Source organism: Haemaphysalis longicornis, unplaced genomic scaffold (assembly GCF_048455015.1).
Source record: "Haemaphysalis longicornis isolate Haplotype H1 unplaced genomic scaffold, Haemaphysalis longicornis Haplotype H1 scaffold_2, whole genome shotgun sequence".
In the NCBI taxonomy this organism is placed as follows: domain Eukaryota; kingdom Metazoa; phylum Arthropoda; class Arachnida; order Ixodida; family Ixodidae; genus Haemaphysalis; species Haemaphysalis longicornis.
Window position 1 is genome coordinate 163,771,595 of NW_027526295.1, and position 14,097 is coordinate 163,785,691.

The 14,097-nt window shown below is 45.2% G+C and overlaps 1 protein-coding gene across 2 annotated transcripts in view; it reads right to left on the reverse strand.

The window, feature by feature from the left end:
• The window catches only part of Ca-beta (Calcium channel protein beta subunit), a 45,818-nt gene extending 31,993 nt beyond the window's left edge, over positions 1 to 13,825 (reverse strand). For both annotated transcript variants that reach the window (XM_077698554.1, XM_077698555.1), the window contains exons 1-6: positions 13,707 to 13,825; positions 9,438 to 9,571; positions 8,947 to 8,969; positions 3,359 to 3,617; positions 1,623 to 1,735; positions 495 to 646 (exon numbers count right to left, since the gene is read on the reverse strand). In XM_077698554.1, the coding sequence (XP_077554680.1) occupies positions 495 to 646; positions 1,623 to 1,735; positions 3,359 to 3,617; positions 8,947 to 8,969; positions 9,438 to 9,571; positions 13,707 to 13,796 (771 nt within the window). In that variant the 5' untranslated portion in view covers positions 13,797 to 13,825. The remainder of the gene's footprint in view (positions 1 to 494; positions 647 to 1,622; positions 1,736 to 3,358; positions 3,618 to 8,946; positions 8,970 to 9,437; positions 9,572 to 13,706) is intronic.
• Between the last annotated feature and the right edge of the window lie 272 nt (positions 13,826 to 14,097).

The following is a 14,097-nucleotide window of genomic DNA, read 5'->3' on the forward strand; positions in this document are numbered from 1 at the left end:
CAGTAGGGTACCCGAGTGTCCCCCCAGGCACTCTACCGGGATGCGGCAGACCTGCTGCGCTGCTTTTCTGGCGCTCACGATGACGGCAAGGACGGACTCGAAATCGCGGCTGCAGCTGAAAATCCATCGTTCACCTGAAGAAGACACGGCAAAAATCTATCCAGGACTGTTTCTCTGCGTAGTGAGCCGCCAGATCGTGTGCTGTCGAATGATCATGAATGAGCTCTTTGGTGCAAATAAAGTAATGATTCTTTGCTTATTTATCGCTCTTTTTTTTTCTTGTTTTCGCGGGATGCTGTTAGTTTCAATGGCGAGTACATCCTCTCTTGCATGTAAATTGTCAATAGAAATGGCCATTGGCTACAACGAAGTAATGGTTATAACGAAGCAATTACGATTCCCCCTTCAACTTTGTTATAACGAGGTTTTACTGCACTACTAGGTATATCCCGTTTGATCACTGCTGCAATAATGACAGTATGAAGGTGGCTTACCTTTGGTGAAGATATTTTGACATAGACAATGATGGGTGCTAGTGACGTTTTGGCCAACTGGGAAGGGTGGTTGATGGTATCACAATCAAGGACAACCAGTTGCAGGGTCCGTGCGAGCTCGAATATTCGTTCGATCTCCTGTTGCACCTCCGCTGTGGGGCCAGGAAATGCGGGAAGGGGTGAGCACTCAGCACCAGGTCTGCACAAACACTGCAATCAGCACTGGCTGCAGCGACGTGCATCCCTCTCTTGCCATCCCCAAACACCTGCCTGTCCAGCGTTTACATTGACAGATTGATCTTTCAGCATCCATCTATCACCTTGAAGGCTCCCCTACCTACCCTGTTATTCCTTTATTTATTAACTATTTGTCAATATATTAAAAACATAGACTTGGGTAGACCCAAATGGTAACATCACTTCCCACGCACACACACCCACACACATGCGCACAACAGAAGCAAAAGAAGGAAACTGCACTATTTGACACCAGGTGCTTAAAGAATCCTGAACAGTTTCTGTGCAAAGAAACCAAAAATACTTTAAGCAAATTCCTTTTCGGAAGAAATAGGTAAGGATGCGAGATGTAATAACAGGCTCAGACCCAAACATGCACACGCGCATTTCCCACCTCAACCTGCTCCTTGTTCTAGCAAGCAGCAGGTTGAGGCAGTCAGCAATTTCATTGTCAACAAATGCGACTATGTGTGGAAGCTCCTATTGGATGCGAAATTGTATCCGGAGGCCTATTAGATGCAGAGAAGGCGACTTTTTGCAGTCGGTCACAGATTTGCCTTCTTTCTTTTTTTCTTTTTTCAAAATACGGAATGAAAGGCGAATGTTGTGAAGCACTGCTATCGTTTGCTCAGGACCAGTTGTTGGCCCTATGATCTGCCTCCTCACAAAGCCATCAACTAGAGCTATCAAAGTGTAGGTTTCGATCGCTGTACGACTTGCACACCAGCCATGTCAATGCATTTCAGTGTAAGAACGCAGCCCCTCCAGTATCACGAAATCTACCCACCCAGCTTTCCTTCATATGCAACCACAAGCACCACTAGCAACTACTACAACACAGAAATTCTGAATTCCTGCCACAATTGCTGTGTGAAGCAGGGGCCTTCTCACCTAGGCAGCTTGTTCGGCTGTTTGAGCGCTCCATGAGTGCCCGCTTGCCGGCATTGTTGACGGCAGAGCGCTTAGCCAGTGATATGTCTGCGGTCACCCGGGTTATTATGATCCTGCAGAAGGGGCACACACAACACAATGCTCGCTGAAGTAGCGTGCACAGCAGACCTGGTGAGCAGCCCGTATAGTACCCTCACGTTATCATAAAGATTAGAAAGATTAAGTTACTTCACTTCAATTTAACTCCAAACATGCTACCCGCTCGAAGTGGCACAAACAAAATGCAACAAACTGAGATAACCTAGCGGGGCTATACATGTATGCAGTAAGTATGGACAAAAAAGAAATTGGCTGAAAATAAAATTGACTGATTAGTTGTGAAACTGACTCAGATTGTTAACTACCTCCTAAATTGGAAATGACGTCAATACGAGGAACATCAAACACAGCCAGATCAACCCAGTTACATTCCAGTTTCTAATACCCGTGCCACACGTACATGAAAAATGACATTAAGTGCTTAATGCCTTTGGTTTCAATGCCATTAATTCGATGCCACACGCAAAAGTCTAATGCCATTTGCTTTAATGTCATTTGTGGTCTAAGGAGTTCCGCACAACTCATTCACCGTCACGAACACCTTAAACCTACCTACTCTCGAACGTGATGAGCCCCAAATAAAACCAACGAAACTCTCAGCACCAGAGTGTTGACGCGAAACGTAGCTGAATTTCGAAATAGGACAATTTTTAGTGCACTCTTGGTGGCGAAATTCTTAAGAAGTTTATTAAAACGGCGGCAAAAGGCGAAGCATTGTGTCACTCTTTGTTTTGAATTTTTCGGATTTGGCTACTGCTGGCAGGCAACGGCAGCTGCTGAAGCCGCTTTTAGAAACGGCTCACACCGTTTTTTTAGAAAACACTTTTTCTCATAACGTTTTCTTTCACAAAAAAACATTTTAAACCCTTGTAAGAAGTTTTTCTCTACATTAAAAACTTCAAAATATGAGTGCATTTCTCTTTTTTCTTTTTGGTCATTATCACCATCATGCCTAACACATTTAATGCCTTTACGTTTCCGCAAGTAGCGTGACCTGCCCAAATAATATCATTCGGTATCTTATTAAAGGCCAACTGCACTCAAATTTCACCTCGACCAAATTTATTTTTATTGTGTAGTAAGCACCCCAAAATCAGCTGGGACACGCGTTTCAAAAAGCTCTGCTGCAGACTACGCTGCACCTGCCGGCGGATCGTGCAAACAGCCATGACGCGCCTGTGACGTTCCAGCAGACGGGGGCTTATTCCTCTGGCCAGCCACGCATCTGGAGAACCGGTCGAGTTCTGCTGCGCACGCTTCACCCATATGCTGCCCTGTGGCCACGTAGGGCTTGCGCCCAGACTTTCTCCTGAGCGGCTCACCGCCCGCCCGCACGCTGGGCAGCTGCAACGTCACTGCAATGGCCGCGCTCTCCTCGGTGTCGGTTTCAAAATTGCCGATTTTTGCTTACCGCTTGCGGCGTCCACGCGCGTATTTCAGCTGTTGTATTCTGCATGTTGCTTTTCTTTTAAGCAGACTATACAGAAATAGGATTTTCAAGAGGTCAAAATTTTGAGTGCAGTTGGCCTTTAAGGCCTTTCGTGCACGTTTTTCGTGTACGTGTGGCACGGGTATACTAACCCATTTTCTGGAGGGTGGCCCAGAGAAAGAGGGGCATAAGAAGAATAACCACTGACCTGCCTTCGAAGCGGTGCTTGAGGAAGTCGAACAAGGCCTTCTGCATCATGTCTGTCACCTCGTAGCCCTTGAGAGAGGGCCCCACCAGAACCACTGGTCGCACTGAAGGCACTACGTCGTAGGGACTCAGGCTCTCCGTCTTCTTGAAGAACGGTTTTCGTTTCTCCTTGGCAGGCAGGGTGGTGATGACGCCCCGGCCAAGCTTCGTGTTGCCCGGGCTGTCGCTCTCTTCCACGTTGCTCTCCAGGCCATTCTGGTCTGCAGCGCAGCACGCGCACACGTGGGGGCACAGGAGTGAACCCGCGGGCAGAACAGACGTGCAGCACAGCAAGAGCCGCCGAGCTCATCTCGGGCTTGGCTACCAGCGCATGTTCAGACACACTGCGTCCGTACTGCAACTCAAAAACTGTACACCTCGGTCTAAAATTAGTCGCAACCGTCCAAACAGCAGGAGTATTTGCACAATTCAAAACAATGCGTAAATTTAGAGAGATGTATGTATGGTGGCTGAAAGGGAGAAAACAAAAATGTAACACTAAAAGTAATCTCGCACAATACTGAACCTCTAGTGGTGCAATAAACAGTGTTAACATAGAGCTACAGCAAGCAAACCTAGCCCTGCAATGGCTTCTAGCAGCAATAAAAGAGCGTCCTGAAACTCGGGGCAGGCTTCTCTGCAATACAAGGTGTTACATCGATAAAGGGAACACCCTAAAAAAAATTTCCTGAGCGAACCGCTGCTCCGCTCATGCTGAAACCTCACACGAAGGTCGCATATTGTGGTCCATTTTGTTTGACACTGGGAACAACGGCAGTACTTACCTGTTTATTCTGATAAATAAAAATAATTTTCGCCTATAGGAAAATGGCGGCCAATTCAGACATGCAAAACTAAACACGCGCGGTAGGAAGGAGCCAAATGAGGTAGCAGATGATCAGAAAACCTCTTTTGTCAACAGTTTATGATGGCCACAAATAGTTACATAGGAGCTCATACGAATAATGGTAAGGTATTCCTGCGGTTCCCCGTTGTCAATACCCATCATCTGGTTTCAGATCGTCTGTCATCTGTGCCAGGTTACCTAGCTTTCCCGAACAAGACTCACGATTCTTTGTTCACACTTGTTGCTTTGCTATCGTTTTACCTTTGTTATTTATTTATTTTATTTATTTATATCATACTGCGGACACTAGGTCCAAGCAGGGTGGGCGATACAAGTGAGCACAGTTCAACAGCAATACACTGTTTTATGACAGCACATTTGTGGTGGCTAGGTCATTCCACTCACTGATAGTGCGTGGAAAAAAAGAAAACTTGAAAAGATTAGTTCGTGTAAAGTAAGGAGTAAGCGCGTGGGGTTGGCGGTGCCGGGTAACTCTTGTTGTTAAGGGCGATACAAACAGTGAAGGGTCGAGTGCTAATTTGTTACCTACGAGTAGGGAAAGGAAGTCAAGTCTGAATTGCTGTCTTCGAATTTTGAGAAAAGGTAGGTCGTTAATTTTCATTAGTTCGGAGGGTGAATCAGTTCGTGAAAATTTGTTATGTATAAACCGCACACATTTTCTTTGAATTCGTTCAAGGTTATAAATGTTAACTTCAGTATATGGATCCCAAACGGTGCATGCGTATTCAAGCTTGGGTCTTATTAATGCTACGTAAGCTAAAAGTTTAACGCTAGGCGGGGCACTTTTAAGTTTGTGTTTCAGATAACAAAGCTTTCGGAAGGTAGAAGAGCAAACGTTGTTGATGTGAAGGTTCCAGGACAAGTTATTTGTTAGTGTCACGCCTAAATACTTATAGTTATTCACCTCTTCCAGTGGCAATGAACCTAGTTTGTACACATGCTTGAGTGTTGTTTTTTTACAAGTGACAGGAAGATACACACACTTGTTAGCATTAAGAATCATGCCCCATTCATCACACCATTTCAGAATGTTTCCTAGGCTATTGTTCAGGTCGTCTTGATCAGTTGCCGAATTAACATTTTTATACAGGATACAATCATCCGCGAAGAGTCGAATCTGAACACCAGGGTTAACTACATCTACAATGACATTGATATACAATCGAAAAAGCGTGGGACCTAATACACTTCCCTGTGGTACTCCAGAAGTGACTGGAATGTGTCCGTGTTTGTGCTTGTGATATGGCATCATGAAATCATTCACTACACGTGAACAGGCTGCGTTTTGGTGTGCAGTGAATGATCCTCTAACACCATGTCACAAGCATAGACACGCTCACACAGAATAATAAAAGTAAAACAAGAACAAAGCAACAAGCGTGAACAAAGAATCGTGAGTCTTGTTTAAGAAAGCAAGGTAACCTGGCACAGCAGATGACAGATGATCTGAAACCAGATGACTGGAATTGATAACATTGAACCGCAGGAATGCCTTACAATGATTTGTACGAGCTCCTATGTAACTATTTGTGGCCATCATAAACTATCGACAAACGAGGTTTTCTGATCGTCTGCTACCTCATTTGGACAGTTCCTACCATTAATTGCCATCATGCGTTTCGTTTTGCATACCCCAGGTGGTGCCGTCGTTCCAAGATCAACTTGCACGTCCAAATTGGTCGCCATTTTCCCCTAGGCGAAAATCGTTTCTATTTATTTTCAGAATAAACAGGTACATACTGCCGTCATTCCCGGTGTCAAACAAAATAGGCCACAAAACTCAACCATCTGATGTTTGAGCACGAACGGAGCAGTAGTTCGCTTAGTAAAAAATTTTAAGGTGTTCTGTTTATCGATGTAACACCTCGTATGTGGGTGCAGACGATGCCCCACATGACATGCTTCTATGCATTTCCCTTCATAATACAAAGGGGGTTTCTTCAACAGGTGCAACATACAGAGTTGAAGCCTCAGTCAGTCATTTACCCACATAATAAGTACTAAGCTGCAGTTTGAATGCAGCTTTTCTATTCCCACTGCAGTTATTCAAATGGTGAGCTAATTCGTTTTTGGCAAGTCACTTGCCATTGACATTGACATTGAACTGACATTGAACCAGAATAATAATAATAAAAAAAAACTGAAAATGTGTACATTACAATTCCAACATCAAACATCTAGTTCAGGTGTCGCAAGGCCAGCACCAGCATTTCCTTTGTTCTGTATGTCAATCAACAGTCGCAAACCATGGTAAAACTATGGCGTATATTTTGGGTATCTATCCTGGTAGCCGTAGGACCATAAGTCCCTTTTGGGCTGTGGGTGTTTGCTTAGCCGCAGCCATGGAGAGGTTAGGTTAAATGCTGTAACCGCGATGCTCGGCTCGGCCGCGAGTTTGCCCGTGCTTCTTAAGGGCAGGTGAAAGGCCAGCGATTGGCCCAATAAGCCCATGTGATACGGCACGTAAACCCTCTCTTATGGCGGGTGTCGGGAAGACCTTGTGGGAGGAGGGCACGCCACTCAATCAGCGGCCTAGGGAACCACGTGGGTCTCAAGCCCTTCGTTTCAATATTCTTCCCTTCATATCTTCGTCGCTCTCATACTAGTGATGGTTTGGAAGGAGGGGAGGATAGCCGCTGATGTCAGCGAAACAGGGAATGCCAGCTACCTTCCGTGCACCCAGCGTTACGCACTTCAAAGCCGTAAGCTCTCCCCAGTTTCTCGCTGCGCCACCATACGGCCACTTTTAGGCCAGAGCCTGGTTCGCTCTTCCCTATCGCTGTTCCTCTGCTTGGGAGTAGCGGAAGGTAATTTGGGTTTTGCCTTTCGTCTCCCATCTGCAGCACTGTCCCTTGGCTCGATCCCCAGCCTGGTTTTCTACAGCTTCAGTTGCCGCAACCATTCACGGCTCTTGTCACACATCGGCCTGCATCGATCGGTGGCTTCAACGTTGCCAATGGCCAGAGGCATGACATGACACCCCTCAACTCAGGCGCTCCGGCGCTTTCTCGGGGCACTTCCTCATGATGCCTCGCGCAGCATCTCTCCCTGCTGCCCCTCCCTGGTGCCTCAGCCTCCACGGGCACACCCTGAGTGCTTCCCTGGGACCTTCACCCGGTACAGCACCTTGCAGCTGCTGCTACTTGCACTTACGATGGCCCGCTCCTGCTGCAACTGGTCGAGCTGTGCCTGACAGCTTCAACCCTCGAGCCTGCTGCTCGAGCAGCCAGTGTGAACCTGCTCCGCAGCCTGGCGGTCTTAGGCCTGGCTCCCTGGAGTCCTGGTGAGACATCTAGATGGCCCCTGCTCATGCTGGCCACTCTGGCGCCGTGGAATGGCGTGTCTTCAAAGTGTGGGCATTCACTGACTTCTTGGGCTGGGGATTCGTTGTGACCTCGTAGGGTATGTGCTGTGCCTGGATTTGTCGAACTGGTCCTTTAGACTGTGCTCAGGCTTGAGACGGGGGGATGGGGGATCCCTTAGATCCCATTTCTTCGTCCCCAAACGCCCGTTGCGCGCGTTCACTTGCGACCTGCGTCATGGCTTGCATCGACTCGCGAGTCACGGGCCGACGTGCTGGTGGGCATATACCGCCCCGCCACAGCCGTTCGCTGTTCCTCACCCAGGTCACCTTTCCTACGTGCCTTATAAGCGCGACGCACACACTTTGCCGGGAAGGGGGGAGACTGGAGGAGATAGGAGATGGAGAAGGAGGACGCTGACGCTGCTTGTCTCCTCTTCGCCATGCGGTCCAGGTCGGGGCCTGCCTTTGACCCCAATCGGACGCGCAAGATACGCCTATTACTACCTTGCAGGCGGCCCACGCGCGACCTCGGCCATGGCAGCCCATTTGGGCAGGGCCTTGAGTTTGTACATTTAGCCCTGTCACGGCTATCAATATGCGCTGTAACATTTGGCCAGTAAACCTCCTGATACGTCCTGGCCCTTTGGAGCCTGTCATCACCTTTGTCAGTGAGTCGAACCCATTGTGGTATCTCCCTTAGGGGCACTGTAAAATTCTCTGGGGTATTTTGGCACTTTGCGGCCGCGATGAACCCCTCTTAATCCCACAATTCACACTGCAGTCGTTCGAATGGCGAGCTTCAAAATTCAATTTTGGCAAGTCACTTCCCCCTTCGAATTGACATCGAACCAGAAGAGAAAAAAACAAAAACAAATTGAAAATGTCTACATTACAACTCTTACGTCAAACATCTAGTTCAGGTGTAATGTTGCAGCTGTCTAGGCCCAGTACGTATAAGTGGAGTTTGAAGGCCTTTTTTAATGGAAATTGTTCATTTTTTTTAATTAGTCCATTTAGCCTGATGTTATAGGTCATACCCACTTTAGTGTAATGTAGCGCTGCTTGCAGGCTTGCAGAAATCCTTGAATTTTACGTAAACAGAACAATCATACTGAATAATGCAGAACAAACAGTATGCATCTGAATTTCATCTCATGAGACTGCATTCTCCACAAGTTTGCCAAAGCTTACACTAGCCATCCAGTACTTCCACTGCTTTCTACACTTGCCCAGACTGCTGCAACTTAATTTTCCAAACTAAGAAATGACTGTTATGGACATGGCCCTCAGATGTAAATCAGTGTGTTAAAGAAACTGCAAGCAGCCAAGATAATTAAGCTTGTGATATAAATTAATACATACTGGTTCTTAGACTTACCTGGAGTGGGCGGTGTTGAGCCCCTGTGGTTTTGGGAAAAAAGAAAGAAGGAAGAAGCACAGAAGTTACTGACACGGCAATTAAACATGGAAAAGGAAATTTCAGAACTCTGAGCAGACTAGTGCCATTAGTTACCCTCAAATGAGTATTCACTGCATACATTGATTCTAACTGGTCTTGTGCACTGCAAAGAATGAGAACTTCGGTTTATCCAACTCATGCAATGTGGTAAAACTGGATCAAAGTCATCCTTAGGGCACAGGTAACAGCACATAACTATCTATAATTTGCGGCTTTCAGTGCATTACATTACAACCAATACTGGATTAACAAAACCTGAATAAGTTTGAATAATTAGCTTGCAATTTCGTTGTGAGAACTGGCTACGCCTACGAAAGCTACCTTAGCCAAGTTCAAACCCCAGTTGTTTTGAAAGGGTTGCCTCCGAATAAAGCAAGGAGTAAGAAGAGAAGGTAGGATGCCCCACTTGCCTTGAGTGCAGTTTACTACTCCGCGTCTGAGTCTGCTGCAGGATTAAGTTCTCCAATTTGGCTGGACTGGGTATGAAGCCCATGTCGCATCCTTCTTTCATCAGACGGCCCACCCACCAGTCATTGTTGAACTTCTGCACGCACAAAAGGGGGGGGGGGAGGGGGGGGGCAGAGTATGTCACAAAGCCACCCTCAATCATGCGCCAAATGGCCCACCGTACCAGCAAGGGAGCTTTTTTTGTTTCTTCTACAAGCCTCGCTTCATGTGCTCATATGCAGTGGTACATAACAACTGCTCGGTGGGAAAACTCCCAATTTCTGCTAAACACTGGGGCTTAAAATGCCAAGCCTTTAAATGTTAACCTTCATAAGAGAAGACGAGACAGTTATTCTCTCCTTTCTTGCGTACCACCGATTGTGTTAGCACAGCAGAAAAGTTCACTGCACAAAAGACAAAGTTTCATTACGACATGCTTGCGTCCATTACAAACATGCTACGGTATTCCACAACGGCAATGGCCACGATATTTCAGTAAGTTGACAGCAATGATTTTCTACAAACTTTTTTTCTGTATTGGTAACAAACAGCCAGATGTCCTCTTTAATCATTGGACAAATGTGAAGGTGTTCACAATCCCACTCTGTATATTCCAAGCATGGCTCTTGTGTGTGCGCCTTCTAAAATCTATGTCCCTAGAACAATGGTCACATAAACCTTTGGACCTTGGGAAAACACAGTGAAAATAGCTCATCTTGCATGTACAGGCAGCTTCGATGTTTGCTAAGGTAAACCTGTAATCTACACAAAATGCAGCAATATGGTTACAGAGCGAAGACACACACCTTTTTTGTAAACTTTACTGCTGATGAAAAATTCGTCTGGGCCTGAGGTTCACGATTACACATCACTCTCATGCTAGAGACTACCAGTCAAAGCACAGAATGCTCTGTATGAAGCAGCTTCGCACTGTCGGAGCTGCGCAGGAATGGATCAAACAGGGGCCGACGACCCCTTATGTCTGTCTTAATTTTCAAGACATAGATAGCTTGTCTTCTCCCTCGCATGTCTGCTTAATTCAAGCTTGTAGAGCTGATTGTCATGAGTAGACATGCCATGCCAACAAAAAAAAAAGCAAAAGAAAAAGCAAACCTGAACGTGCATTTCGCAACACTCTATGCTACATTCATATTGGACAACTTGCGTGACATGTGAGCTAGGGAAGCTCACACTTTCTGGACAGGTTGAATTGCACGTGCGGTAGGAAGGCTCATACTCTTCCAAAACGCTGCACGCAATGTGATGCTTATTAGGGCTAGGTGAGCTTTTTGGGTAAAAATTATGACCACATAAATTGCACTACTAGTAAGTACAGTTTGTACCTCCACATATCGGTTATGCTAGAGGCACCAGCACTGCTTACAATGCATAGTATGTATGAACCTCAATATGCTTGGCATTCCAGTAACCACCCCTTGGGCTTGTGGTGCTTAGAAAATTTTATAATTTGAGTGTGTTTCAGTGGGAAAATTACTGACAAATTCATGAGTTAGTCAGCCTTTGATTGGCTTTTAACTGATGTAAAAAAAACATAAGCTACAGGTCTCTATGCATATATGTTATTTTCAAAATAACTGGCCTCACGAAAAATACCTAATACGTACTAGAAAGAAATACACAGCCTATCTGAACATTTAGTTGGCTTTAAACTATGCTTCGGTTCCATTTCTTTCCATTTGTTCCATTTTGTGTTTTGTTTCTTGGATGCCTATCGTCAGAAGAGCATAGTAACGAGTTGGTAGAGCACTTGCAGAGGCTTACTGAGTGAGACAAGGTGCCTCTCGATCCACAAAACATAACAGGGCTTTAACGTGATAAAACACCACTGGATTTAAAATACCCATCTTATACAAAACGCACATTAAACACAAAGCCCCCACTGCCAGGTATTCAAATTTTTGACAGCCAAATTATGTAATAATGGCAAAAGGAAGATTTAGGGGAACAAAAGCAAAAGGCTCGTTGCAGTTAAACGGGCCTCAAAGACAAAACACAAGTTTGGTTTATTTGAAAGACAGCCTCATGAGAATAACACTGAAACCACTCTAATGCAAACTTTACTTAAATAAGCTGTATAATGGAGCAAATTGAGAGCAGCTGTGTGACTCACTAGTGACTTTTCTGCTCTTAACTGATGAAGTATTATGGGCAGTTTGTTGCAGTTGGCTGAGGCCGACAAAATCCAATGCCAATTAAACAAGGATTATAAATCTTGCAGAATGAGCTATTTGCATTTAAATTTAGTGTACATTCTTTTAGCAGCAATATTGGTGGGGAAAACAATGAAACTTACGAATGAACGCGTAATCACAGAAGCACTAGTGCGTATGGCTCGCACTATGTCGGCCAACGCTGCACAGCCGTCAGGTGTACTGGGCTTGTCTGACATGACACCGGCCAAATGGCATAAGTGCAACTGCCACTTACGTGACCCCTCCCATAGAGTCATGCGCAATATTTACCGACATGATTACTACGTAGCAACCGTAACAATAAGCTAGGTACAAGTCCAGTCAGAAAAAAAAAAACGTGGGCAGATGAACAGTGGTGCTTGAGCGGTACTGTAGCCCCATCTATGAAGAAAGACGGTAACCAGGATAACAAAATTTTTTTTCATTGGCGGCAGCGTTGGTTAACATACTAACTCATGCTTAAAGTACCTGCCCTGGATACGTCATTGTTGACGTCATGAAACACCCGGTGCAACGGGAGAATTGAAATTTCGGCTTAAATTGTTTAATTTCTCAGTGAATAAAGCATCGTTTGCTCCCAAAAAACCGCTGGGGGCACTATAAAACACTATAAAACACAGAACCTCTTGGTTAAAACAAACTTGTATTTTGTATTCGCGGCCCCTTTAAGAACCAAAAATTCCGAATGTTGTTTCATTTTGCAGCAACTCCATAAAGGCGACTTTTGTAATTTGAACATAGGGGCCATTGTAGTACGGTTCATAAAGCAACCTATAAGTAAACTAAAGGGGCTATTGATAGCACAATTTTGAAGTGGTATAGGCATTGTCATGAACAATCAACCCAGATGAAGGCCAGCACTGATTAGAAAAGCCAGGCACACACAGTGTAGCGATATAATACTTAGTCTCTGCGCATTGGTTTGCAGCAACCGAGTAGTGACGGCAAGCCTCAAAATTGACAAAATTGAACACTGGGCAGTTCGTCATAACAAGCACCATATATTTCTCTTGCCCACATGATGCCTGCCATTTGAGAACCAATGACATACAGGTTTGTGTTACTTCGAGTAGCTCTTCTAAACGTTACAATAGCAAACCAATAAAGGCTGGTTGGCAATGACGGTGAAGCCCAAAATTTTTGTGCAGCCCATCACCTGATGCAGCAGTATACAGCCTAAGACATATTACGTGCCTTACAATGGTCCCAGGTTCAATTCCTGGCCATAGATGATGCACTTTTGATGGAGGCAAAATATCAAGTCAAAATCAGGGCATCAAACCGGAACTGAACGGAACTGGCATTTTTGCCGGAACTGAATCCGAACCCAAACTGTTATTTTTTGAGCCTGCTGAACCTGAACCAAAGCTGAACCAAAAAAAAAAGAAATAACAGTTACCGGTTCACGGTAAAACAGTTCAACTGTCTGTTGTTGGTAATGTGGTCAGCGTCATACAGGGCTTTTCTCTTTTTACGAACAATCAACTTTGCAATCCCTCACACACTTTTCGCCTTCAGATTATATTTGATTTTAATCACGACTTAAACTGCGAACCCTTTTTTTGGCACTTCGTTATTAATTCAGCTCTCTGAACCTGCTCGCAAACCAGTTTAAGTTTGTGAGCCAGTTTGCAAACCGGTTCAGTGCCCGGGTTAGTCAAACCGAAACGGAACCGGAACCAAAATGAATTCCCCCAAACCCGAACCATACCCAAACCGATATTTCTTTCCGTTCGACACAATGGTCAAAATACCCATCTATGCCCCGTTTGGCACCCACTGAGAAACCTTAGGTGGTTCGAATTATTTCATAACCTCATGCTGCGACACATCGCACAGCCCAGGTGAAGCTTCAGCAAGTTACCAAATATAAAGTCAAGCCAACAAACTTGTAACCCCCACACATTAGGTAAACAGACATGATTATCGACCAAGGTGTAGCAGACTTGAACATCTTAGAAGTATGCTGACGAGGAAAGAAAGAGAGACAGAGCAGAGGTAGACGCAAGGGGCACTTACCTCGAGGATCTGAAGATAGTCCTTGACTCCAAATGATATAGCATAACCGTGCACAGGGGAATCGTCATCTAAGCTTCCGTCATATGCCATGTTCGTCCGCACCGTAAATGCTACCACTTTCTCCTGCAAGACGAGGCAATACGAGCTTAAATTTAAACTCAATCATACATTAGTACTATTGCGGAAGAGCATTGTAACAGCAGAACACTTGTCCAGGAGTGGGCTGACTAAATCATTACTGCGACTATAACTCTGAAGTGCCATGTGAATCGTTGATGAAATAACAGCTCTTGCCTGGATAGAAAAACAAAGTAGAGGATATGGAATATTATGCCTAAGCTGCATGTATAAGCCGAAGCAATATCCCCCCTATCGCTTTGCTTCACTGTGT